Source organism: Pipistrellus kuhlii, unplaced genomic scaffold (assembly GCF_014108245.1).
Source record: "Pipistrellus kuhlii isolate mPipKuh1 unplaced genomic scaffold, mPipKuh1.p scaffold_m20_p_3, whole genome shotgun sequence".
In the NCBI taxonomy this organism is placed as follows: domain Eukaryota; kingdom Metazoa; phylum Chordata; class Mammalia; order Chiroptera; family Vespertilionidae; genus Pipistrellus; species Pipistrellus kuhlii.
This window is the reverse complement of record NW_023425529.1, coordinates 84,551,549-84,575,686: the sequence shown is the minus strand read 5'-3', so window position 1 is coordinate 84,575,686 and position 24,138 is coordinate 84,551,549. Positions and strand designations below refer to the sequence as shown.

Below are 24,138 nucleotides of genomic sequence, written 5' to 3'. Positions count from 1 at the left end.
TAAGTCCTTGATGAAAACAAAGGCAGACAGCCCCCTCTCACTGCTCAACCTGCCCGTCGTGTTCTGAGTTTTATTTCCCATGGCCATTTCGGATCCGGCCTCTGCCCCACCAGCCCTGCTCCCGCCACGCTCGCTGCCATCACCACAATAACTAACTCTCTTTATTGAGTTTGCTAGGAGCCTGACACACATAATCTCACTTGATTCTCTAAAAAGAAAGAAAATACTTTTTACAACAGAATGTAAAGTTCAGAGATATTAAATTGTGTGGTTAGGGCCGCCTGCCTGCAGAGGGGCAGGGCCAGAGTTCAAACCCGGCCCTGTGACTCTAAACCCCTCACTCCCATACTCAGCCTGAAAGAGCAGCCCATGGCCGCCAGCACTGGCTTTTGAAGCCCGACAGGCAGTGTGCTCCCAGATTGCTCTTCCAGGCTCATCTCTCGGTAGATGTGCTGCTGGTGCATCAGATCTGGCCACGTTTCGTTCCATGAAACCTTTCCTGTCCCCTTCACCAGGATGTTCTGTTATTGTTTAAATCCCCTTTGCTTGATGACAGGTTAGCCTTGGTGAGAATAAGCCACTGTCCCAAGAAAGAAAATCTGAATACCAAGGTGGTTAATCTAAAACATTATACCCATCGTTAAAAGGTCTTTCTCTTTTTTTGGTAAATTCCCAATTCTGATAGTGTGAGTTCCCATGTGAAAAAATAGTAAAAATGGCTACATGTTTTCACTTACTTATATACTACTGGGACCATTTGGTGTTAGTAGTGCTACTGCCTTACAGGTAAAAAATGGAAACAAAATGCTTTTTAAAAAAATCATTATATTTTTCATTTCTTTTACTTCTCAAGCTTTATCAACATGTTGCTTAGAAACACTATCTATATTTCCAGCACAGATTTCTTACTAAATCACACCTAGTTCATGCAGTATCATAGCTCATGAAATAACACGATGTTAACATTGGCTATGTTCTTTGAATTGTTCCCCTTCCTATTTAATGTGTCACTTAAACCCAGCCCTTTTTAGCATCAACTGCTACTTCTGGATTAAATGGATCAATAGAAACTTTCTAATGGTTTTGTCATTTTAAAATGTTTGTTAGCTGTGTCTTTTAAACCGTGCCATCACTTTTTTTAAAGTTTCTTCAGATGGCGGTACTGAGTCCTGTGCCTTAGTGGACGACAACGGCAGCGAGGAGGACTACAGCTATGAAGACCTCTGTCAGGCCAACCCCAGATACCTGCAGCCTGGCGGGGAGCAGCTGGCCATCAACGAGGTACTGGGATCCCACACGTGACCAGTGGTGGACACTTGATACCAGGGCCAGCATCACTTCAGACTTTGCTCACTGATTATTTTTTTTTAAATATATTTTATTGATTTTTTTACAGAGAGGAAGGGAGAGGCATAGAGAATTAGAAACATCAATGAGAGAGAAACATCAATCAGCTACCTCCTGCACACCCCCTACTGGGGATGTGCCCGAAACCAAGGTACATGCCCTTGGCTGGAATCGAACCTGGGACCCTTCAGTCTGCAGGCCGATGTTCTATCCACTGAGCAAAACTGGTTAGGGCTGATTATTTCTTATTGAATGTTCAAAAATCTAGAACTTTGACTAAATAGTTTCTGGCATTTTCAAGGACAACTTATGTGATGAAGTTCCTCCTTTTATGTGATAAGAACAGCAGTCATTAGCTTGGGCAGCGGTTCATTCTGACAAGCTCTGCCTTTATCATAAATCTCACAGCTGATCTAAGAGGTAAATGTTACAGTTAGCGTCCATATTGTAATCAACACTCTGAAAGTAAGAGGCTAAATTACTTGCTGGTAAATGGCAGAGCTGGCATGAGCCACATATTTCTCACTGCGAATCTTCTTTCTACCAGTATTCTTTCTACCAGTCTGCATCTTTAGCCTTTTTCACAGCAATCTTTCTAGAAGGCACGGCTAGCTTTGGAGTTCTTGACACCTCAGTGAGTAGGCTGTGAGGGTGCTCCCGGGAGCTAAGCAGACATCGCCCTCTGCCCCTGCACTGGACTCACATGAGCTGCGTCTGTCCTTTACTTTTATCTTGAACTGTAGGCTGTCTACAGATCATTCAGTGTTCTCTTTGGTTGCAGTGAACTATAAAGTGTTTGCAAGTTTGTGAAGTGTGAATGCTGAGTTCTGAGTGAAGCTGTGGGTCTCACAGCTAAGCCCCGTGTGTGACCTTCGGAGGCTCCTCTCGGCGACATCTTGCTTGGCAGCTCAGAAAGCTTTTCTCTGTGTATATTCAAGATATTCAGATTTGTTAGTTAACTGATCTACAGATAAATGAGCTATTTATACTTTTTTTTTTTTAAGTGAATTTGGGCTTTAAGATCATGTGAGAAAGACTCATCTAATTCTCTTTTCCCTAATATGTTTTTCTTCGTTCATTTTGTGTAACAATCAGTAAGTACTGACCCAAAGGTTGGCGTATACAAATGAGAATTAGGAGATGTGCATCTCGCCGAGACACCACACAGACTCCCCGCCCGCCCATTCTGCCCACCTGACTTTCACACTAAGCACATCTGCATGTCTCCATTTCAGCTGATCAGTGATGGCAGTGTGGTCTGTGCAGAAGCTTTGTGGGACCACGTGACCATGGATGACCAGGAACTGGGCTTCAAGGCAGGAGATGTCATCCAGGTTCTGGAAGCCTCTAACAAGGACTGGTGGTGGGGCCGGAATGAGGAGAAGGAAGCCTGGTTCCCGGCAAGCTTTGTCAGGGTAGGTGTTGGCCCCCTCACACCTCACATCTGTCTCTGGGGAGCGGCAGGTAGAATGGTTCAGGCCAAACTCACTCTTTGTACAGATTCAGTTTTTTATAATCGTTTCAATCAAATCTAGAAATTCAACTGGGTCAAAGGAAAACTTTTAACCAAGGTAACTAACTAGTTGTTTGGCACTGCTGCTGTGTTTGAACCACTGGCGCCATACATAAGACAGGTGAGAGTCAGAAGCCATGGGGGGCCCCTGCCTGTGCCAGTGCCACCTCCCAACTCCCCGTCCCTGTGTGTGCACTGCAGTTGCGTGTCAACCAGGAAGAGCTGTCGGAGAATTCCAGCAGCACACAGGGCGAGGAGCAGCAGGAGGATGCCGGCAAGACCCGCCACAAACACGCTGAGAGCAAGCAGCAGATGCGGACCAACGTCATCCAGGAGATCATGAACACTGAGCGGGTGTACATCAAGCACCTCAAGGACATCTGTGAGGTAGGGCTCCAGACATGCGGCCTCACTGAGGTGGTCACATGACTATGATATGTCCGCCTGGCTCTCTTCTGTTCCCAGTCACACCCTCCTATGCACCTCTGGCTCCTGAACACACTGCTCACTCATTACATACGCGTCTACCTCGGTGAGCTTGAGTGGTGAGTGTCATGGCCACCTGCCCGGCTGTTGCAGCCAGTCTCTTTCGGGGCCCTGCACCACTGTCTCTGTCAGCACCGAACCCTGAGACTGTTCAGAGCGAGTACCTGTCAGAGAGGGCAACACCTGTCAGTGAACCCACTTAATTTGACAAAAATTCAAAGGTTTGGCATTGTACAGCCCACTGCCTCCATGTTGTCTCACAGGCGAGCTACTGAGTCATTTAGATGTAGAAAAACAAACAAAACACTAGAGATAGCCAAAGCTACATTCCACAGCATCATGATAGTTCTGCGTGATACATTTTATTCCTCCCGTGGCATTTTTTGTTTTATACCAGTCTGTCCTACAACGAGTGCTGACCTCTGCACTCTTAGTTTGGCTGGAACGTTCATCCCTGAAGACAAACTGAAGTGAGACAGCCGCACATCTGTAACTGGATTAACTGGCCAGATGCAGATACACCACTGTTTTGTTTGTGCCGCCCTGTTCAGTAGGGATACATGGCTAAAGGAGTTTCTTTAAAGGGACATTCTATGAAGATGAAAGTAATTGCTAATAATTGTTGAGCATTGACTCTGTGCCACCCCCTCTACCTGAGTTAACTCATTTTACTCTCACAGCACTCTCACTCGGTCTCAACCCGTGTACAGGTGAGGAAACGGGGGCGTGGAAAGGTTAAGAGGTGGGCTTGGGATTTAGACCAGGCAGTCTGCCCAGAGCCTGTTCCCTGAACCTTTACATTGACTTTCTGATAAAATTATTTCCAACTAGTCCGTGGTGGGATTTTACCATAGAGTCAGTCTAGCCTATAATTAATTTGGGAATAATTATTACATATATTTGTGGCCTTTCCTTCCTACCTCCCTAACTCCTTACCTAAGCTGTAGTACAAACAGGGTGCATAATTAGTAGTTTCTAACAAGTCTTACTGACTGTGAAATAGAATCAGCAATAGGAGAATGATTATCTTAAAAGTTTAGAAAAAAATATAACAAGGCCAATTTTTGAGCTTGTATTTGAAACCGAGCAACTTGTTTCATGAATATAATGTAGAAACTGTATAATGATAAATCCAGACACATACATCTTTTCTCTTTCCTTTTGTTTTTAAAACATGGCACATTTTAGTCATGGAAGTAGGATTCTCCTAACAGAGACCCATAGATGTTAAAGTAATTTCCTGTAATTAAAATATGCTCTAAGACAATGGCTTTGGATGCAAAATATTGTATTATTCAAAGAAATAATTTCTATGAATTTCCAAATTTCCAAAAGCGTATGTTCCCTTTTGCAGGGCTATATTCGACAGTGTCGCAAGCACACGGGAATGTTCACTGTTGCACAGCTAGCCACCATTTTTGGAAACATTGAAGATATTTATAAATTCCAAAGAAAGTTCCTGAAAGACCTTGAGAAACAGTACAATAAAGAGGAGCCTCATTTAAGTGAAATAGGATCCTGCTTTCTTCAACATGTACGTCACCTGCTACTTCTTTATTAATAACATCTGGTTAAATAATTTTGCAGCATTTCTTCATTAAAAATAGGAGTCCTTATCTCTCTCTCAAAAATAGGAGTCCTTTTTGTTTCTTTGTTTGCTAGATTAATGTCCCATAGAATGGAGATGTCACTTGTAAAGTAAGTTGATTAGTTTATGTGGTTAATCTTTAGCTAAATATACTAAGTCCATTTTTTAAAAATCTTCCCACTTTTATGCAGTTTGGTGTAATTTTTAATAAGACCTGTTAATTGTCTATTATATGTTAAGCACTGTTTTCAGGATCTCCTTGTATACCTTTACTGCTGTGAGGGAGGTATATTATTGTCCTCATTTTACATGAGGACTCTGAAGGCCATAGGGTAACTGACCCAGGGCCACACAGTAGTAAGTGGCAGGAGGGAAAACTGACTGAGGCCTGTGGCTCTGGGACTCAGGCTTATGACCAGTGTAAATGCTCAGGCCAGTCTTGAGATGATGGCACGAGCTGATCATATAACTGAGGATTGACTGCCACTATTTAATACCAAAAGATTTCAGAGAAGGAAAGTTATGTTCGCAGCCAAAATGGCCAGGGCCTAATAATAGTAATAACAACAGCAATGACAACGACCACCACCTCCTTGCAGCACAGGCTGGGTGCGGGGCCAGTAGCTTCTTAGAGGCAGTGATGTGGAGCAGGTACCAAGGTGGTTGCTTTCAAATAGCTGAAAATAATGCTGAGGTGGGAATGCACGTGGGAAGGTCCAGCCCATGAGAGCACTGGGCCTGTCTGGGACTTTGTAAAAGACCTGTTTGGCCAGAGCAGAAGGTCCATGGAGGTTAAGAGAAGCTTTTAGTCACCGAAGGGCAGGCTGCAGAGGCGGCAGTGCCCGAGCGGGACGAAGCCCCAGTGGGTGGGCCTCGCCTGGAGACAGGAGTGTTCAGCTGAGGAGCAGAGGGGTTGCTACTTCTGGGCCTGGGCAAGGTGATGGCAGTGGGAACACAGAGACAGGGAGTCTGTTCAACAATTCAGTATTTCCAGTTTAAAGGAAAAGTAAAGAGGACGAGGAGGGAGCTAGTTGGGCGTAAGAACAGCACCTTCTCTTAGATCAGAGCTGGGGTGAGGAGGGTGACAGTAGAGGGCGCTGTTCTCTGGGGAAGCCCAGTGCACCTATGGCTCACCCTTTCAGGGTCTGTGGGAGGCTACCTGGAAGGGACCAGGGCTCTGAGTCCTAGAGCAGTCTCTCCCTGCGCCCCCAAGAGATAAGAACCCTCTGGAGAGTTTGCGTATGGCCCCTTACCACAGAGAAGATTTGGGCTTCTTGCCCAGGTGGGAAAAACGCAGTAGAAGGACTTGGGGCACCCTCTCCCTCCTCCCAGGGATACCCCCTCACACAAGCTTGTCCTTGTCTCAGCCCACAGCCCCCAAAGCCTGATGATACTGTGCTTTCCCCTTCCCAGCAAGAGGGCTTCGCCATCTATTCCGAGTACTGTAACAACCACCCGGGGGCCTGCGCAGAGCTGTCCAGCCTGATGAAGCAGAGCAGGTACCGGCACTTCTTCGAGGCCTGCCGCCTGCTGCAGCAGATGATTGACATCGCCATTGACGGCTTCCTGCTCACACCCGTGCAGAAGATCTGCAAGTACCCCCTGCAGCTGGCTGAGCTGCTCAAGTACACCACGCAGGAGCACAGGTGAGAGAGGCCTTCAGCTCTCCCAGCTTCCCAGGATGGCAGTGACAGAGGGTTCGGGTGTCAGGCTTCTGTTACTTCTGAAATGGGTTTATGGAGGCTCCAGAATATCCATTCCTAAAGATATCAAAAAAATAGCCCTGTCTGGTGTGGCTTAGTCAGTCAGGCACCATCCCTTACACCAAAAGGTCACCAGTTCAATTCCCAGTCAGGCACATCCACAGGTTGCGGGCTAAGTCTCCAGTAGGGTGTGTGCAGGAGGTAGCTGATTGATGTTTCTCTCTTTTTCTCTGCCTCTCCCTTAATCTCTCTCTCTAAAATCAATAAAAAAAAATTTTTTTAAAAAAAGATATATATGGTTTTTGGTTAGAGCATCGAACCAGTATGTTAGGGTTGCAGGTTCAATCCTCAGTCAGGACACATACAAGAATCAACCAATGAAAGTATAAATAAGTAGAACAACAAATCGTTGTTTTTCTCTTTCTCTTTCTCCTTCCCTCTCCCTATTCCTCCCCACCTGCTTCCAATCTCTCTCTAAATCAGTTTTTAATAAAATAATATTTCTTCACTATATTCTGTGCACATGGGGATTTTTATTGTGTTGTTGGTCCTATCATTGGCATATATTTATAAATACTCATTGTAGCTACTCAGTCATTAATAAAGACAATTTTTAAAAAGAAATAGACAAGTTGAATACAGTGTAAGAAATATTTCTTTTCTCTCCTGTACTATAGCTGCTTCCCATTAACTCACCCTTAAAGCAGTGTTATTTACTGCCAACAAAATGTTATCTAGAGAAGGGGTGAGGACGTAGAAAAATTCGAGTTATAAAAAACAGAATCTCAAGGCCTAGGGGAGCGTGTGGGGTCCACTTGGGAGGCACATTTCACAGAGGTCCTCGTTGACTCTGGTCTGGAAAAGTAATCTAAATCCTAAAACCTTGCCTGCAATGGTGGTGTCCCCACTGGCATTTCAGTTCTGCCCTGGTGAGAACGTCATTGCTTATGTTTGACCAGAGTCATACCTGTCCGTGACACCTGTGTCACCGGCACAGCTTTCACTGCACCCGCAGCCTGGAGAGGACAGCCTGGAAGGATTTTAGAGGGAAGGGTCTGGGAGGGGGAGGGCTGGGTGGGGGGGGAGAGGATGGTGAGGAAATCTGCTGGAGCAAACACAACTGTTTTGGGTTTTAACAACTATTAATCGGAAGCAATCACATTCTCCAGGGCAGTGCCTGGCCTGCAGGGTGCCCAGAATAGATCATTCTTTGCCTGCTCTGCCACTGGTCACTGAACAGTTAATTCTAGATATGAGTATTTAAAGAGTTAGGACTACCAAACTAAGAGAAGGGAGTTTATTGAAAGAACTATGTATTTTCTCTTTTTGATGGAAAAGTTTGGAAAGAAAGTCATCAGAATTACAAATTTGAAGAAAATTTTTAAAAAGAATAAAAACTCATCATGATGAGAAACTAATAAATAAGAAGCAAAGACATATTGAAAGACCCAGGCAAGCAGATTAGATTCCAAGACGGGAAAGCTGTGGCCAGAAGTTCACACATCACCTTTTAGCAGTTAATGTTCACTGTAAGGAAATTGCAGATTTGGTCTGTGTGTGTATGTGTGTGTTTTTGTTTTGTTTGTTTTGTTTTTTTTAATCATTTGAAAGGAAATAACATAAAGCCCATTTCTTTGTCTCAAGAGAAACAAAACATTTTTTTTTTAATTACACTGCTTTTGGTTGTTTTTTTCTTCTTCTGGAATTGTATATATAAAATAAAATGAAAAGTTGCAGAAGAAAACAATTGTGCTGCTTTCTTCCTTCCTTGTTGGAGAGCTCTCTGGGCGCTGTGCTCCAGGATTTTGGCAGCCCCTTAAATCATTTATCTTCTTCTTCTGCTCTGTTGTGTGAATCACCTGTCTGAGACACAAGTTTGCCTTCTAGGCAGGTGGCCAGAAACTTCCTGGGAGCTGCATGTCCTTGTGTTTGGTAAATAAACAATAGGACCTGCTTCCAAGGCTTTTTTCTGGGCTTTGCAGGAGGATTCTCTCCTGCCCTGTAAGACGCATGAAAGTGCTAGAAAGTAAAAAAACTCAGCTCATCTACTGGACAATTGATTTACATATCCCCAAGTTATTCATGCTAAGCAAAACTTGGATGTGAGAGTTTCCAATAGCAGATATCTCTTAGCCTATGTGCGGATTAGAACTCCAGTTTTAGTTCTTTTATTACCTATTAGAGGCCCGATATTCATGCAAGAATAGGCCTTCCTTCCCCTGGCTTCACTCCCTGCTGCCCAGAAGCCGGCGAGTCCTCGCTTCTATCCAGAGCATACCACTTCTGTAGCTCTCTCTGTCACCCCCTTCCCCTCATAGCAGGCTTCCATCTTTGTTGGATTAATTTGCATATCCACTCTGGCTGTGGGTGTAGTGGAATGTTGCTTAATTTGCATGATTCTCTTTTATTAGGTAAGACAGTTTTAGAAGTCCTGGGAGCAGGAGCCTGCTGGGGCAGCATTTTAGTTTGATTTGACTGTAGCATATGGAAAGCACCAGAAATGAAGATCTGTTGATGAAGTAAATGCCGCATTGGCATTTACATGACTCATTAGGTGAACCTTCTGTGGCTGTGTCCTCTGGTGCCCTTTCCTGAACACCTTGAAAGATGGGACTCAGAGCAAATTATTACTCTTGAAAATGATTAGTGATTGTTAAAGTACTTTCTGTAGTCAACTTGCTATATCAGAACCAAAGCAATCACAGACTGCCCTTTATTTATTTATTTTTAATAATATATTTTTATTGATTTTGTACAGAGAGGAAGGGAGAGAGATAGAGAGTTAGAAACATCGATGAGAGAGAATCATAGATCAGCTGCCTCTTGCACACCCTCTACTGGGGATATGCCCGCAACCAAAGTACATGCCCTTGACCGGAATCGAACGCGGGATCTTTCAGTTCCCAAGCTGACGCTCTATCCATTGAGCCAAACCGGTTTCGGCCAGACTGCCCTTTATTAATGAAAATCATTCATTGTCACAGTGATAAAGACATTTCTTGTGGCATTTACTTTCATTCATGGTAATTTCTGGGAAATGAGGACAACATTCTTATTCCAAAGAATTCTGGATTGCGTTGGTCAGCTCCCTTAACCTCCGCAGACTATCGCCTATTCATGGAGGAATAAGAAAAAGGGAACAATGGCTGCTGTTTAAATGTCATGTTGTCTAGACTATTAATATACAAATTGGGAAAGGAGTGTATTATTTTGTTGAGTAGCCTGCCATATGGTTAAAATTCACCTCTTATTTTCAGTGATTACAATAATATAAAGGCAGCCTACGAGGCCATGAAGAACGTAGCCTGTTTGATCAATGAGCGCAAACGCAAGCTGGAGAGTATAGACAAGATAGCACGTTGGCAAGTATCCATCGTAGGCTGGGAGGTAAGTGGATACCACCCCTCACCCCACATCATGCATCACCACTCACCTCCTCCCCTACCTCTGGTCTAGTTTAATGACAGACTTTGATGTCCTATGATTGATGCTTTATACTCATGGCTTAATGGTGCACAGGGTTCCCTTGCTTTCCGGAATTAGCGTGTTCCTATGAAATGTTCAAATGCTAAAAAGGTGCAAAGCCAAAGACCAACACCTTAGGACACATCTTGCTAACAGATGCACAGAGGCCTGTCCGTGACTGGGTCCTGGCTCACAGCTTTCACTGCACAGATGCTCACAGATGCAGCTGGGTTCTTGCGCCGGACTTGAGATGTGGGGTGTGGTTTCCGGGAAGGAGCTTCCTGGGGCCAAGCTTGACACTTGACACTCCAGTGCCACTGCCTCTGTAATGGCTCCCTGCAAAGCCAACACTGAACACTTATCGCTTCTCTCCTTTTTTGGAAAAAATGAAAATTCTCTTTGGATTTCTTTCCATTAGCAAAAACAGGTACTAATGTAGGTCTTTAGTAAAAGTACAGTAGTATAAAGAGAGCTTTCAAAAAGCAGGGGATACCTGTATATATTTTGAGGCAAATGATTGACTTGAAGTCAACTACTTTACCTTTTACTTCCACCAAGAAACACTTGGAGAAGTGTCTGTAATTAATGTATTGCCTGCTCTCCTGCTAGAGTGTGAGATTCATGAAGCAGCTGGAGAAGATTTAAAATATAAATTGCAGTTGGTGAGAGTATGGACTATGCAGCCACCCTGCCTGTGTGTGAATACCCTGTGACCTGGGCATGATCACTGTTCTCATCTAGGAGATAGAGAGGAAAATATTCCCTATCTCGTAGGTCTATTGTGAGACATATATAAGAGAAAGAAAATGCAATTTCCTTATACAGCCTGTAATAATAGTCCAGCATGCATGCACGTGTGCACGCGCGCACACACACACACACTTATTTCTAAAAACAGGAATGATGACAATAATAAGTAGCTGTGTTGTGTTTACCACATGCCTAGCAATGGTTTAAGCCATTTTCATGTATGAACTCATTTTAATCATCTCAACAGTCCGATGAGGTAGGAAATATCACACCCATTTAACATATGGGGAAGCTAAAGCACATAACAGTTAAGTGGCCTGTCATACCCACAGGGTTAGAAAGTGGCCAAACTGGATTCAAACCCAGGCCGGCAGCCTGTCGTTAGAGTCCATGCTGCTAACCACTAGGCTCTATGGCCATTCTTAAGAATGATAAATTGGTGCTGTTCATATAGTTTTTAGAACATGCGAGATTCATCCTACATCAAACTAATAGGTAAAGCTCACTTTCCCCAAGGCTTGTGAAAGTTTGGGCTGAGAAGTTCGGTTTTCAACTAAAGTAGATAATAGTGATTTCCTATCTATAGGAAAGAAATACTATAGTACTTGTATTTCAAGGCCTTACAGACTTCTGGAACCTAGACAGGCCCTCAGGGATCACTAGTCTAACTCTTATTTTGTAAGTGAAGATTCTAGGGCACAGAATTGCTTGAGGCAGGTAAATAGAAGAGGTACTTTGGAGTCAAGAGCTTTTACCTACAAAAAATGTTGTCTATGACTGAGATTAAAGGAGAATAAAATCTTCAATTTGTAAAATTTAAAGCCAGTGTCATGCCATATATCATAAAGTTCCATTGAATTAGACCCAAATCTAAATATGATAAAAGTGTGGTTTTCCTTCCGTTCTTGGACTCTGACACTGAGGAGATTATTTATTGTCAGAAGTTTACTAGTTATCTTGCTGCTGATTTGCCACGTGGCCTTTTGTTTCCAAAGATCCTAAACGTGTTAGTCCAGGCAGCTGCCATAGGCCTGACTAAAGCCAGAGCATCTGCAGTCTGTCCCTCTGTGGTTGTTCTCCAAGGATCGGCCTTGGTCAGCTGCCATATCTGACCTTGATCAGATTCGTTAGCCCAGCAGGCTCTCCACTGCTCTTTCTGATAAGGAAGACACCTCAGATAACAGAGGCCCTGTAACATTTTCCCATTTAGTAGGGGGAAAAAAACACAAAACCCTTAACACGAAAGAAGACTAATAAACCAAGGTTTCAGATAGCCTCTGAGGCTTGGCTGCCTGTGAATGGGCCTCAGGCACCTGGCAGATCTGGGGAGGCTTCTGGGCCAGGGCTCAGGGCTCCGGCACCTGGAGGTAAGAATTGGAAGGTCTCACAGTGTGTTTTCATCCTCCAGGGACAGGACATTTTAGACCGAAGTTCCGAACTGATCCATTCTGGGGAGCTGACCAGAATCACTAAGCAAGGCAAGAGCCAGCAGCGGACATTCTTTCTGTTTGACCACCAGCTCGTGTCCTGCAAGAAGGACCTGCTGCGCAGGGACATGCTCTATTACAGGGGCCGCACGGACATGGATGACATGGAGCTCGTGGACCTAGAGGATGGGCGGGACAAGGACTGGAACCTCAGCGTGAAAAACGCCTTCAAGCTCGTCAGCAAAACCACTGACGAGGCTCATCTGTTCTGTGCCAAGAAACAGGAAGACAAGGCCAGGTGGCTGCAGGCGTGGGCGGATGAACGGAGACGGGTGCAGGAGGACCGGGAAATGGGTGAGCCGCGCTCAGAGCCACCGGCTTTCGTTGGCCTCTGCTTTCTAACCTCATCCCCCAGCCTCTCCCACCTTTGGGAAAAGAAAAGGATTTTCAGATTCTAAACATTTCTAAACTTGCTCACAAAACAGGCTGTGGCAGATGTAATTACTACATGTAACATTTACGTGCCAGATGCTCTGCTACACATTTACAGAGAGCATCTCATTTAGTTTCAAAACGTGGATACTGTTGCTGTACACATTTTACAAATGAAAAAAATCAAGGTTCAAGGCCCTGCACTGCAGTGAAGGCCATGCCTCTCCATACTCTGTCTTCTTCCCAGCTGCTGCTCCCCTCCAGGCGTTCACTGGCCTATGGGACACACCCTCCCGCCTGGTGTTTATGGCGGGGCACAGTCTCAGCCGGGCTCCGATGCCTCCCTGGCACATTAGGGTTTTAAGCACAAACTGCTGAAGGGAAGTCAGGTTGCCACAGAGACCATGGGCCCTGGATCCTCCTCTCTGCAGCCTTCCTGGGCCCGGACCCCCAGGCTGTGGTACAGGATGGAGAAGGTCCTGCCCCTCGTCTTCCCTGCCCTCTGCCATGAGGAAAGCCAGGACAAAACCAGCAGGTGCTCCATTGACGCCCATGGTGTGTGTCACCAGCACTGGCTCAGGTTGGGCCACAAATGTTGCTCTCACCAGAGGAGGTTTCGTGGGCTGGATCATATACTACTATTAGAGTAGAAAGGGCTTTACAACTCAGCCAGGCTGACTCACCAACAGCTGGAATCTCCTCTGAAACACTCCTAATAACTGAGCACTGGTCTGTACCTCGGCCTCTAATGACCCAGAGCTCACTGCTGTAAGTGGCCCCTTCCGCAAAGTGGAAGTACCCTGTATTTATTCTGAGAGGAAAGCTGATCCCAAGCCAATTCCATGTATTGGTGCAGCTTTTGACTCTCAGGCCTCATTGGAATAGGCTCATCACTCCATCATGCCGAGGATTCTTCAGATAGTTGAAGGCCACATATATTCAAATGCAAAATGAGAGAGCCACAAATCTTACCTGCTATGTCATGTTGTGTAGTGCAGACCCTGAAATCATAAGTTGGAGTGTTTTGGTTTTTCCTCAGATTGAACCACATATTACTTCTCAGTTCAGCACTTCTCTATTGCTGGTGCTCGAAAGAAAGACAGGAATGAATGAATGAATTAATTAATTAATACAGGAATGAAGGGATGCATGCACGTGGCATTCCTAGAACCATTAAATCTGTGATATGGATGAGAGTGGACAAAAATGGGACTGACCCAGAACCTTGCCTGGCATATTCTGTCAGCCTACGTGCCAAGTACATTGTGTGTAGGTTGGTCCTAGAGATCATGGAGGTGAGAGTAAGGCAAGGCCAGAGAAGGCCTCAGAGCAGTAGAAGTCAGGAGGCCAGTGTGTGGAGCCTGAAGGAGGCCTCAGGACTCATGAGGGACAGATGTTGAGCATGTTGAGGAGTCAAGGCATAGAGAGTAGAGTGACCCCAGGCAGCTGAGCGCAGAGCCCAGGTCCCCTTCCACCAGGTGGAGGCCTCCCCCAGTCCAGCAGTTGTGCCTCCTCTGCCTCTGTCCTTGCCTCTCTTCTCATGCTCTGTACAGTTGGGGTACAAAATTCAGTTCCCATTACTCAGATACCTTTGTTTAGGAGACAGTCAAAACTCACTCGGCTTTCACAGTGAGTGAGCAGACCTGCGGCCCTTTGATTTGTCCTTCCTCCCAGAGCCTTATTCTTTAGGGAGAGAACAGGGGGACTGTACGTGACACATCTGGGTTTGCACAGGGGTCTTTGCATCCTTCCCATCAGCCCTTTCCAGCCTTTCCGGTGTCCTAGCGACAGTCCTGGTGCCTTTCTTCTCTTACCCAGTCTTTTGACCTCTTCTAGTTCCTCAAGGACTAAGGTTCCTTGCTTGAGGTTATGGTGAATATCTCGGGATAATATGGGTTATGGGTTATGGGTTATAGAGTTTTAATCTAAAATGTTTTCACTTGTTTTGAATACATGTTACACCTTTGTTTCTAAATACAGGAATGGAAATTTCCGAAAATCAGAAGAAACTTGCCATGTTAAATGCTCAAAAGACAGGACATGGAAAGTCAAAAGGTAAGTTCTGCAGAAGCCTCAATCCCTCTAATGTAGGGGTGTCGAACTCAATCAGAGAAGGGGCCAAAATCTAAAATCCAGCCTAAATCGAGGGCCGAACAGTCATAAACTGTCATTGTGATGGAAACGCAGCGGAGTGCAGTGATGACAGCGCGGTGCGGGCCACATTGCAAGGCCTGGCGGGACGGATTTGGCCCGCGGGCCTTGTGTTTGACACATGTGCTCTAATGTGTTTCAGCATTGGAATTAAAATTGGGGAAGGCTCAAAGTTAGCACATGACCGACTCTGAATGAACGAGAAGAGTGCGGATCAAACTCTAAATTATAGATCCAAAATAGCAGACGGTTTTACCATAATGAGCATTTGGTTTGAATGTACTAGTACTTCTGTTTTTTGCATATGAGTTTATAAAAGGTCTATTGAATTGGTAGCCAAGAGCTTCCAGACTTCCCTCTGCTGCCCACAACCCCTCTGGATCCCCCACTGAGGGGTGATGTGTTGGCCAGGTCAGCGTTCTGAGTCTGAGGCAGGTCAGCCACTCTTGTATCTTTGGGGCATGTGAGGAGGAGTCTCCAACCCCGACTGTGTGTCCCTGCAAGCTACATTTTTAGTTCAAGTAAGAAGAAAGATCTGAAAGTCCAGTACATCATGCAATGAGCTTAAGGAAAAAGAAGACAGAGTAGCTTGTTTAGAGCTTTTATTCTCTACCCTGCAAGCACCTCAGAATGACTGGGCAGCTGTTTAAAAATACCAGAGGCCCAGGTCACTCACACACACACCCACCCCCCACCTACACACACACACCCACACACCCAGCTTCCAATGTGCAGGCAGAGTTTCCTCAAGTAGGTAATATTAATATTCTAGCCCAACAGAAACATTGAACATCTTTATTCCAAAAATGTTATCTACACTAATAAAAGAGAAAGATGCAAATTGACCCTCACTTCACAACAGCCACCAGCCAACCAGGAGTTGATATGCAAATTAACCCAACAAAGTGGTGGGTTAATTTGCATACACAGGCACCAAGCAGCTGGGGGTGGGGCGGCCATTGTGCATGTGTGGCACCAAGCAGCCTGAGTCCCAGGGATGGGTGTCCTCAGGACGCAGGCCATTCTGAGCCTATAGGACTGCGTATAGGCCACTTGCAGGCGCCGAGTGTCCAGGGATGGGGTGAGAACAAGCAGCCGGGGGTGGGGTGGGAATGTCTGCCATAGCAAGTGAGCAGACAGCAGACTGCTGGGGACTGCTTGCCCCTCGCCATGGTGGTGAGAGACAAACAGTCCCCTGCAGCAAGTGGTCATGTCAGCGAGGGGCAAGCAGGGCCCCCACAGAGAGCAGACACCAGGGCCTGAAGTGGCGTCAAGCAGGCAGGTCTGCAGAGAGTAGAGAACCACAGAGAGAAGGCCTAAGGCATCAGTAGGACATTCCCTGAGGGCTCCCATATTGGGGAGGGTACAGATGGGGCTGAGGGACACCCCCACCATGCATGAATTTCATGCACCAAGCCCCTAGGATTTTATAAACTACTTAATTCAGATGGACTCTAAGAGGGATTACCCTATGACATTTATCCTACTCAGTATTTTCCTAACTGAAAATGCAAAAAGAAGGATCATTTCAGCCTAGGACTGTGATAAGCCATCAACTGCTGCACCAAGACAAATTCATTACCAAAATAACTCTCAACATTTTCCTGCTCCCACCACTCAAATGCAGAATTTCCCTCCTATGTATAAACATGTTCAAGGCAGAAAATCTCACCGTATTTTTTTTTTTACATCTTCACTTTAATATCAAGTGACAAATAAATATCAATTTATTAGAACTTATTCATTTCTTTATCTTCCAAGAGACACTAGCTTAGCAGTGAGGCCCCCGAAAATGCAACTGATGGTCACCTGGCAGGTACTTTTCATGCGCTACCTCACTTCATCCTCCCTGTCATCCTGGCAGATATGGAAAGAAAGCCTATGGCATTCAGAGGCAGGGATGGATTCTGAACTGGGGTCCTGGCTCCTTCCAAAACCCACGCTCTGCCCTCTTATCGTGCTGACTTGCACAGTTACAGTGTGGTCTTAATAGCTAATTTTAATACGTCTTTTTAATGACCTCTGCACAAATTTAAAATACCAACTTTAATAAAGCAGTTTTGATTAAACTGATGAGGTATCCGGATCACTATCTAGGCACATTACTTACATTGACTGGTTTACTTCTCATACCCCAGAAGGCACTGGTATCCCTGCTTTAGATTTAGGGAACTGAGGCACAGGAAAGTCAGCTGATTTCCCAAATAGTTACAGCTCGTAAGTGATAGAGTAGGCGCTGGGCCGAGCAGTACGTTATTGCCTATCATCCCAAGTAACAGTCTAGTTCTAATCTTTCCACTTACTGCTGTGTGACTGTAGCTTCACATAACCTCTCAGTCACATTCCTATAATGGTACCTTCCTGGGAGGATTTTCGTGAGAATTCAGTGAGATAAACTATGTCCCGTCTCCACACACAGCATGGGCTAAATGTGTTACTCTAGCTGTCAGATATACTTTCAGTGAATGTGAATTGAGAATCGGCTAAGAACTTCAAGTCTTGGCACTTTTTGTTGTTGTTGTTGTTAATAAGTGACTCTCGTTCCATGTGTCGTCCTCCTCCTCTCTTGCATCAGGCTATAATGGATGCCCCGCGCCCCCCCCACACCAGAGCTTGCACCCCATGCACCAGCGCCACGTCACGGTGCCCACCAGCGTCCCGCAGCAGCAGGTGTTTGCCCTGGCAGAACCCAAGCGGAAGCCGTCGCCGTTCTGGCACACCTTCACCAAACTCACCCCTTTCAAGAAATGAGCGCGGGAGCCGCACGTCGGCTGGCTGTGGCCGCGAAGAGGACCATTCTGTTCTTCTGTGCTCGGTCCAAGGGCAGCCTGCTGGACCCAGCGCTCTTTTTTGGGGCTGAATAAAGAAGAGAAGGACCTGGACTCGCCTTCCGGCTCAGAGACACAGCTGCTGCGTGGAAGGCGGAGAAGGTGAGGAAGCTCCCCGGGACCCAGCGGCTTCTGTGACTTGTGCCGAGGTGGCCCGGACTGAGGAACTGGCGACGTGCTCTGAAGCGAGTGCTGAGCAGTGACGCTGCCAGCCCCGCTGGTGACGAGTGCCCGTGCGGCAGCCTAGGTCCAGGTGCTGCCAGGACAGGATGGCTGGGCGCTTTTGCATTCGGGTTGAAGGGAATGGTCGTCCTGGTTGGGGCGGCACTGGCCCGGTAATCTGTTCCTCTCTTCCTTAGTGTTAGGGGACTTAGAGCAGAAGTGTCCCCTGGTGTCATCTGAGCCCACACCGTGGCCACATGGTAATTAGCAGCTTCATCTTGTAGGCTCCTCCCACACAGGCTGGTGGGGAACGCAGGCTGGGCCTGTCTGGAAGCAGGGAGACCTCCAGTGCAGTAACTTCGCCTCCTAGGGGGAGGCTGCTTCCAGGGAGGGAGGAGGGAGGCGGGAAATCCTGTGGCAGGCTAGATGGCACTAGACAGATCCTTCTCTAGTCAGGCACTCTCCCACCACCCTGGTAACTCCAGGAGCAGAGCCTGGTCTGCTGGTTCCTAACCTAAAAACTATTCAAACACAGCCGTTTGCAATATAAAAACCCATTCACTTCAGTTTCAGGATAAAGTGAATATGCAAATGCACTGATTGAAAGGCATTCTCATTCAATCAGTTGTTCCTGGCGCCTTCACCAATGAAGTTATAATGACATTGACATCCCCTGAGAAGCTTGAGCTTCAAAGCAGCCCATCAGCTCCATGAGGAGCCCACTTGGTTACATTAATCCAAACAGCATGCCAACCATGCCATTATTAGCATGTCAGCGGTTCCTGAAGGTTCAAAAGAGGCTGGAGCAGAATATATCTAGACGCAGAGATAGCAGCCTTCCTTTAAGGAGAGCCACATGGCAACAGTTTTCTCCTAGTCTTTGTTTATATTGTAAATTTTGATGAAAAAAGAGCTTTAGAATGTGTCTGGAGAAGACAGGCTCTGCGATGCCATTGTAATTTACTTCGTGCACTGGATGGGCGGGAGGGTATTGTATGACTCAATTTGTGTTTTTCTATTTGAAAATCTCCATTTTGTATGCTACTCTTGGAACGTTTGTTTTTCTACTAGGCCCATGCTTAAGAATAAACAAACCTGTACTGTCGATCACAGAGGCGTAGTCTGAGTCTCTGGGAGTGTGTATCCCTCCCCCCCCCTCCCCCATACACACACACCCACACACCCAGAGCTCTTCCCGAAGGAGATGATGACCTGCAACAAGAAGAGGCAATCTTGGACCTCTCTGTGAGGCTTAGAGCAGCATTATGTGATGGTCAGGAAATCTTACCGGGCTTTTTTTTGTTTTCTTTTAATCTTTTATGAGCTGTTTTATTTATTTTATTTTTTTCATTTTTAAAAAAATCTTTATTGTTGAAAGTATTACATATGTCCCCTTTTAGGCCTTCACCACCCTATTGTCTGTGCCCATGGGTTATGCATATCTGCATGCAAGGTCTTTGGTTGATCTCTTTCCACCCCCACACCCTCCCCCGCCTTCCCTCTGAGATTCCACTGTTGTTTCTGTGCTTCTCTGTCTGGATCTGTTTTGTTGATCAGTTTATTTTGTTCATTTTTCCACATATGAGTGAGATCATGTGATACTTATCTTTCTCTGACTGGCTTATTTCACTTAGTATACATTTACACAATGGAATACTAGGCAGCTGGAAAAAAAGAAAGAACTCTTACTATTTGCAACAGCATGGAAGGGCCTGGAGAGCCTTAGTATGCTAAGCAAACTCTGACCTGTTCTTGAGCCTGCTGTGCACCGCCATGTGCTCAGTTCCAGGCAGTATTGCCGGAAGGTGGTGCTGCCCTCGGGCTACTCCGTGGACCTTCATGGGGGGTGTCCCAGGAGAGAGGCTGCATTTGAGGAAGCTTCTCAGGAGGTGCTGTGACTGCGTGCACGAGCGTGTGCCTGCATGTGTGCTTCGTTTTTGAATACACATCTCAATTTTAGTTGTGTTTGTATAGCTGACATTTTTATTAACAAAAATTATATATTTATAAACTAAACTAAATATGCTTTTCCTTAGGGAATAACTATAGGGGTCTCTGTGCTAAAAGAGTTGTTCATATACACAGCAATTTTAAATGGCTGGCTATGGTATGTGTGTGTTTTATAATAATAGAGAATTACATTAAAGTAGCAAAGAGAATTATTTGCTTAGGTTATATTTTCAGTAAGGATTCAGCAAGTAAAGAACCACTCAGAGGGCTTCCATTTACTAATATTTATTAATGATCAATGAAGAAATGCTTTAAGTTCTGTGACGAGTCCTGGTTTGTTTCCCAGCTGAGTCCTAGCTCTGGTCCCACCTCCCACCTGGCCTCCTAACAGGAGCAGGAGGCGTGGGCACCAGGATGCGGCCCTCAGCCCTGTCAGCTTTGTACCCGTGAGAAGCATCTGATCAATACCTGTTCTGGTAGATCCTGGTGATTTTGAAAACTGCTAACGTAGATTTTAAATGTTAGAATTGAAATTTGTATGTCCAATTTCAGTTGTTTTATCAAATGCCTGAGTTCTATAAAGAATAGGTGGCTCAAGTATTCTAATTTTGGTTTGCCAAACTTCCTTCTTGTTCTACTCAGAAAATAGAGAAAAAGCTAAGAGCCTTCTATACAGAGTGTGTATGAATTTCATTGGGAATTTCACTCTCTCTGTCTTTCTCTCTTTTTAACCCTACATTGCATAATACGGTGAAAACTCTTACTCCTCCCTCCCCCCCAAAAAAAGAAAAGATGATAGAGAATTCTGATGAATTTTACTTTTACTCATATTTCAGAATTTGCCAACTCTGTTGAAAGATAGTTGGGTGAAGAGCAACCTTCTCGATGTTGATCATGCCTAAAACTAGGACAGCCCTGTGGTAGCTGTAAGGACTTGAAGTAGAATTTTTGTAAAGCCCTGGAGAAGCAGCATTCTTTGTCTTTGGCCTGCAAACTGGAGGAGGAGTGGCAGCAGCTGGCCAGCGGGTAGACAGAACCATCTGCACAGTTTGTTTTCGGGAGCTCTGATCTTTTCACCTGGTAGATCTGATTTTGTAGTTGGAGACATTTCACTTCCATCTCCCTGCTAGTTCTGAATATTGTTGTGTCTTTGCAAACCTGATCTAGAGGAAGATTAACGCCATGCCTATCCTTTTGTAAAATCTTTTGTAAAAGCCCTGTGACGTAGTATTTTACCAGTTGGAAATCTTTTATGTGCCCAAATTGCTGATATTCCTCAATAAAAATCAACTTACTTAAAATCAGCTTGATTACCTGGGGCTCGGGCGGGGGTGGGGTGGTGGCGATTGTTGAGGAGAGAAACAGATGTGTTCCTCCCAGGCCAGGGCCAGCAGCGTGAATAAATGTCCTTCTAAGGCTACAGGACACAAACCAGCAAGGTCTGACGGCACAGAAACAGCCATCCCTGTGGTAAGCGTTACCTACAGCTTGTTCTCCCGGTCAGACTCACCTGCCAATGTTTCCCTCAGGGTGGATGTGGTAGAAGTGGGATTCCAAAGATTTTTGGGGAGTGGAGGGGGGGAAATAAGTAAAAACTATCTGATCTTGAAAAACCAAAAAGTTTAAATATTTGATGCAGACATACTGAGCTACAACACATGTAACTATATTGTCTTTACTTATTCCATAGGTTCCAACATTTGTATTTAGAAAAATATTTGAGTTGATTCTGTGATTTCATAATTGGTCATTTTTCTAAGTGTCAGCATTGTTCGTGTTTGACTTACCTACTTTGCAAAGCTTTGGGTAACCTTTTCATGTTAACTCATCAATGTCAAGATGACATTACCTGTATAAGTTGTGACGGCTTCCGAACTGATGACTTGGCTGTTGACAGCTGAAAAATGTACAGGTTGCTGTAACTTGATATGTATTTTTGTAGAATGAAGTTTTTGTAAGAAAAGAAAAAATTATTTACAATGTTATTTGAATGATTTCTTGTAAATGCTGTGAATCTATATTTGTTTTTTGTATCTGTATATTAAACTTAATTTGCCAAACTGGTTCTAGCAATGCATTTCCATGTTAGAATAGCATATATATATATATATATATATATATATATATATATATATATATGTATGTATTTTTTTTTGTTTTAATGGAGAGAGTGTGTCAGTAGGGTCTATGGGATTCATAGCTCATTTCCTGCCTGGACATTGATAGACTTCTTTTCAGTAATAACTTGTCCACCAATGAGCTGGCTCAGACCATGGACAGCTATGAGAAAGAAGCTCTGAAGAGAAGCAAATAGGGGCCACTTGAATGGAAACGTCACTGAATGCTGGAATGGGATTGATAAAGCCAACACCCAAAATGAGAAGTCCTGTTTTGAAGTGGCAGCTTTTGCACAGACGGTGGAAAGTGGATGAACAGAATGTGTTCCCCTTGCATTTCCCTGCTGCTGGCCGAGGAATAGGCAGCCCCTTCCCCAGGAGATCTGCCGGTGCCCTGGGCTGGCCTGCCCTCTGGGGTGGGGTACATGATTTCCTCTAATTTACCGCACAGAAGAGGAGTAAATAGCCCATTGTTTGCCGTGACTGTAATCAGAAAAGGATTCCTATAAAGGTTGCCAGGCAGCCAGTTCCCACTTTTTGTTTGTTTACTCTAATAACCGCCTACTTCCCAAACTGGTTTCCCTCCTGGAGCTGGGCAGAAAGAGGGGGGCTAACTGGAGGGGGGTGGGGGAAAGGCTGGGACAGGGGAGAGTGAAAGCACCAGGAACCGAGTCTGCCTCTAAAGGCTGGCTCCCAGGGACTCAGGCTGTTACCATAGGCAGGAGTGAAAATGGAGGGCTGTGGCCATTTCCTCTGAAGAGTCCGGGAGAGGTGGCCTGAGCCACCTGCCCTGTGCCCGGGAAAGACCACCAGAATGTGTGAATCCTCCAGAGGTGCTTATGGTCAAAGGGAAGGCAAACAAGGTACCATTACAACTGAGCGAGCTGTGCCCCAGCAGGAGTGTGTGCATGCTGCGAAAGGCCTTCAGGACGGGGTCCCTAACTGGCGGCGGGAGGAAGGCAGCTCACAGGAAGCCAGGGCACCACAGGGCGGGAGGTTTGCTGGCCAGTGTGCTGTGAGTTGTGAGACCCCAGTGTTGGAAGCTGGGATTTCACTCTGTAAGCACAGGCTGTAGGGAAGGGATGTTGTGGCAGATCTGCTGAGGAGCTCACTCCAGTGGCAGAGAAAAGGGTGGATTGGAAAGCAGAGGCAGGGAGGTGATTTAGGACAGCAGTCACCAACCTTTCAGACCTCTGGACCACCAGTTGGAGACAGCTGATTTAGGGAGACAGTGTCCAGTGAAGATGCTACAGGATAGGAAGGGCTGGGTGTGAAGGATGCTCAGTGGTAACCATAGATCTCAATTGGCTCCAGATGTTGGGAGAAAGATAATTTCCAAGTTCTGCCTTGGGGTGACCAGTGGGTGCTAGTGCCATAAACAGATATAGAAAATACAGCATGCAGGGGAGGTGGGGGGGAGGGCAGGACTTCCGTGTTTGGATTTGAGTCAGGACTGTCCTGTGGGTAGTGAGATGAACAGAGGGAAGCCCAGAAGGGAAGTCAGGGCTGGTGATGGAGACTGGACTAGTCACCTCCAACCATGAGTTAAACTGTGGGAGTGGATCTGAGCCAGACAGTGGTCAGCAGGAAGAATGCACAGGCCTAGGAAGAGAAGGGGAAGAGGCCTGGTGTAGGTGTTTCTCTCTTCCCACATCCAGCACGGAAAAAGAGCAGGTCTAGTTCCTGAGTAAGGAGCTGGGGATTGAGAAATAAAAGAAAGAGATAAAACATGAAGATAGAAGGAAAGAGCTAGGAGCCGGGTGGGACCACTGTCCTCTCTGATGGAGGGACGGGGACCCAGAGCCGATGTAGCATGTTTGTTTATATTCCAAATACCAGGGGGTTTCACTGAAAACTTAGAATCAAAGGAGCTTGGATGGGCTCAGGTCCTATCCATTCTCTCATTCCTGTGCTAGACTGGATTTACATATCAAAGCACACTATCTGACACCTGGGCTGAAATGAAGGCCAAGCTGATAACACTTCTGCCTTTTTGGCAAAGCTGTTCCCAGGGCGTGGTGACAATAATTTAAAGAATACCCATGTGCTTTCCCAGGGCGCCCTCTACAGCCTGGCATGGAGAAGTGGGGTGAAGGAGGGACAGTGAAAGCAGAGGGGGCAGGAATGGTCAGCAGGCCAAAGCTGCTATTGCTCCCACTGAGAAAGGACTACAGGTACCTGGGTGGATTCAGGGATTAAGAGGGCAAGGCAGCTCCTAT

The 24,138-nt window shown here is 45.7% G+C and overlaps 1 protein-coding gene across 6 annotated transcripts in view; it reads left to right on the top strand.

Annotated features, from left to right (window-relative positions):
* The window catches only part of SPATA13 (spermatogenesis associated 13), a 95,347-nt gene extending 76,143 nt beyond the window's left edge, over positions 1-19,204 (top strand). For 5 of the 6 annotated variants that reach the window (XM_045588435.1, XM_045588434.1, XM_036457708.2 and 2 more), the window contains 9 exons: positions 1,145-1,281; positions 2,583-2,762; positions 3,062-3,247; positions 4,701-4,880; positions 6,348-6,580; positions 9,895-10,024; positions 12,261-12,633; positions 14,692-14,766; positions 17,438-19,204. In XM_045588435.1, the coding sequence (XP_045444391.1) occupies positions 1,145-1,281; positions 2,583-2,762; positions 3,062-3,247; positions 4,701-4,880; positions 6,348-6,580; positions 9,895-10,024; positions 12,261-12,633; positions 14,692-14,766; positions 17,438-17,613 (1,670 nt within the window). In that variant the 3' untranslated portion in view covers positions 17,614-19,204. The remainder of the gene's footprint in view (positions 1-1,144; positions 1,282-2,582; positions 2,763-3,061; positions 3,248-4,700; positions 4,881-6,347; positions 6,581-9,894; positions 10,025-12,260; positions 12,634-14,691; positions 14,767-17,437) is intronic. The other variant, XM_045588438.1, reaches the window with a different exon arrangement.
* The last annotated feature ends 4,934 nt before the right edge of the window (positions 19,205-24,138 follow it).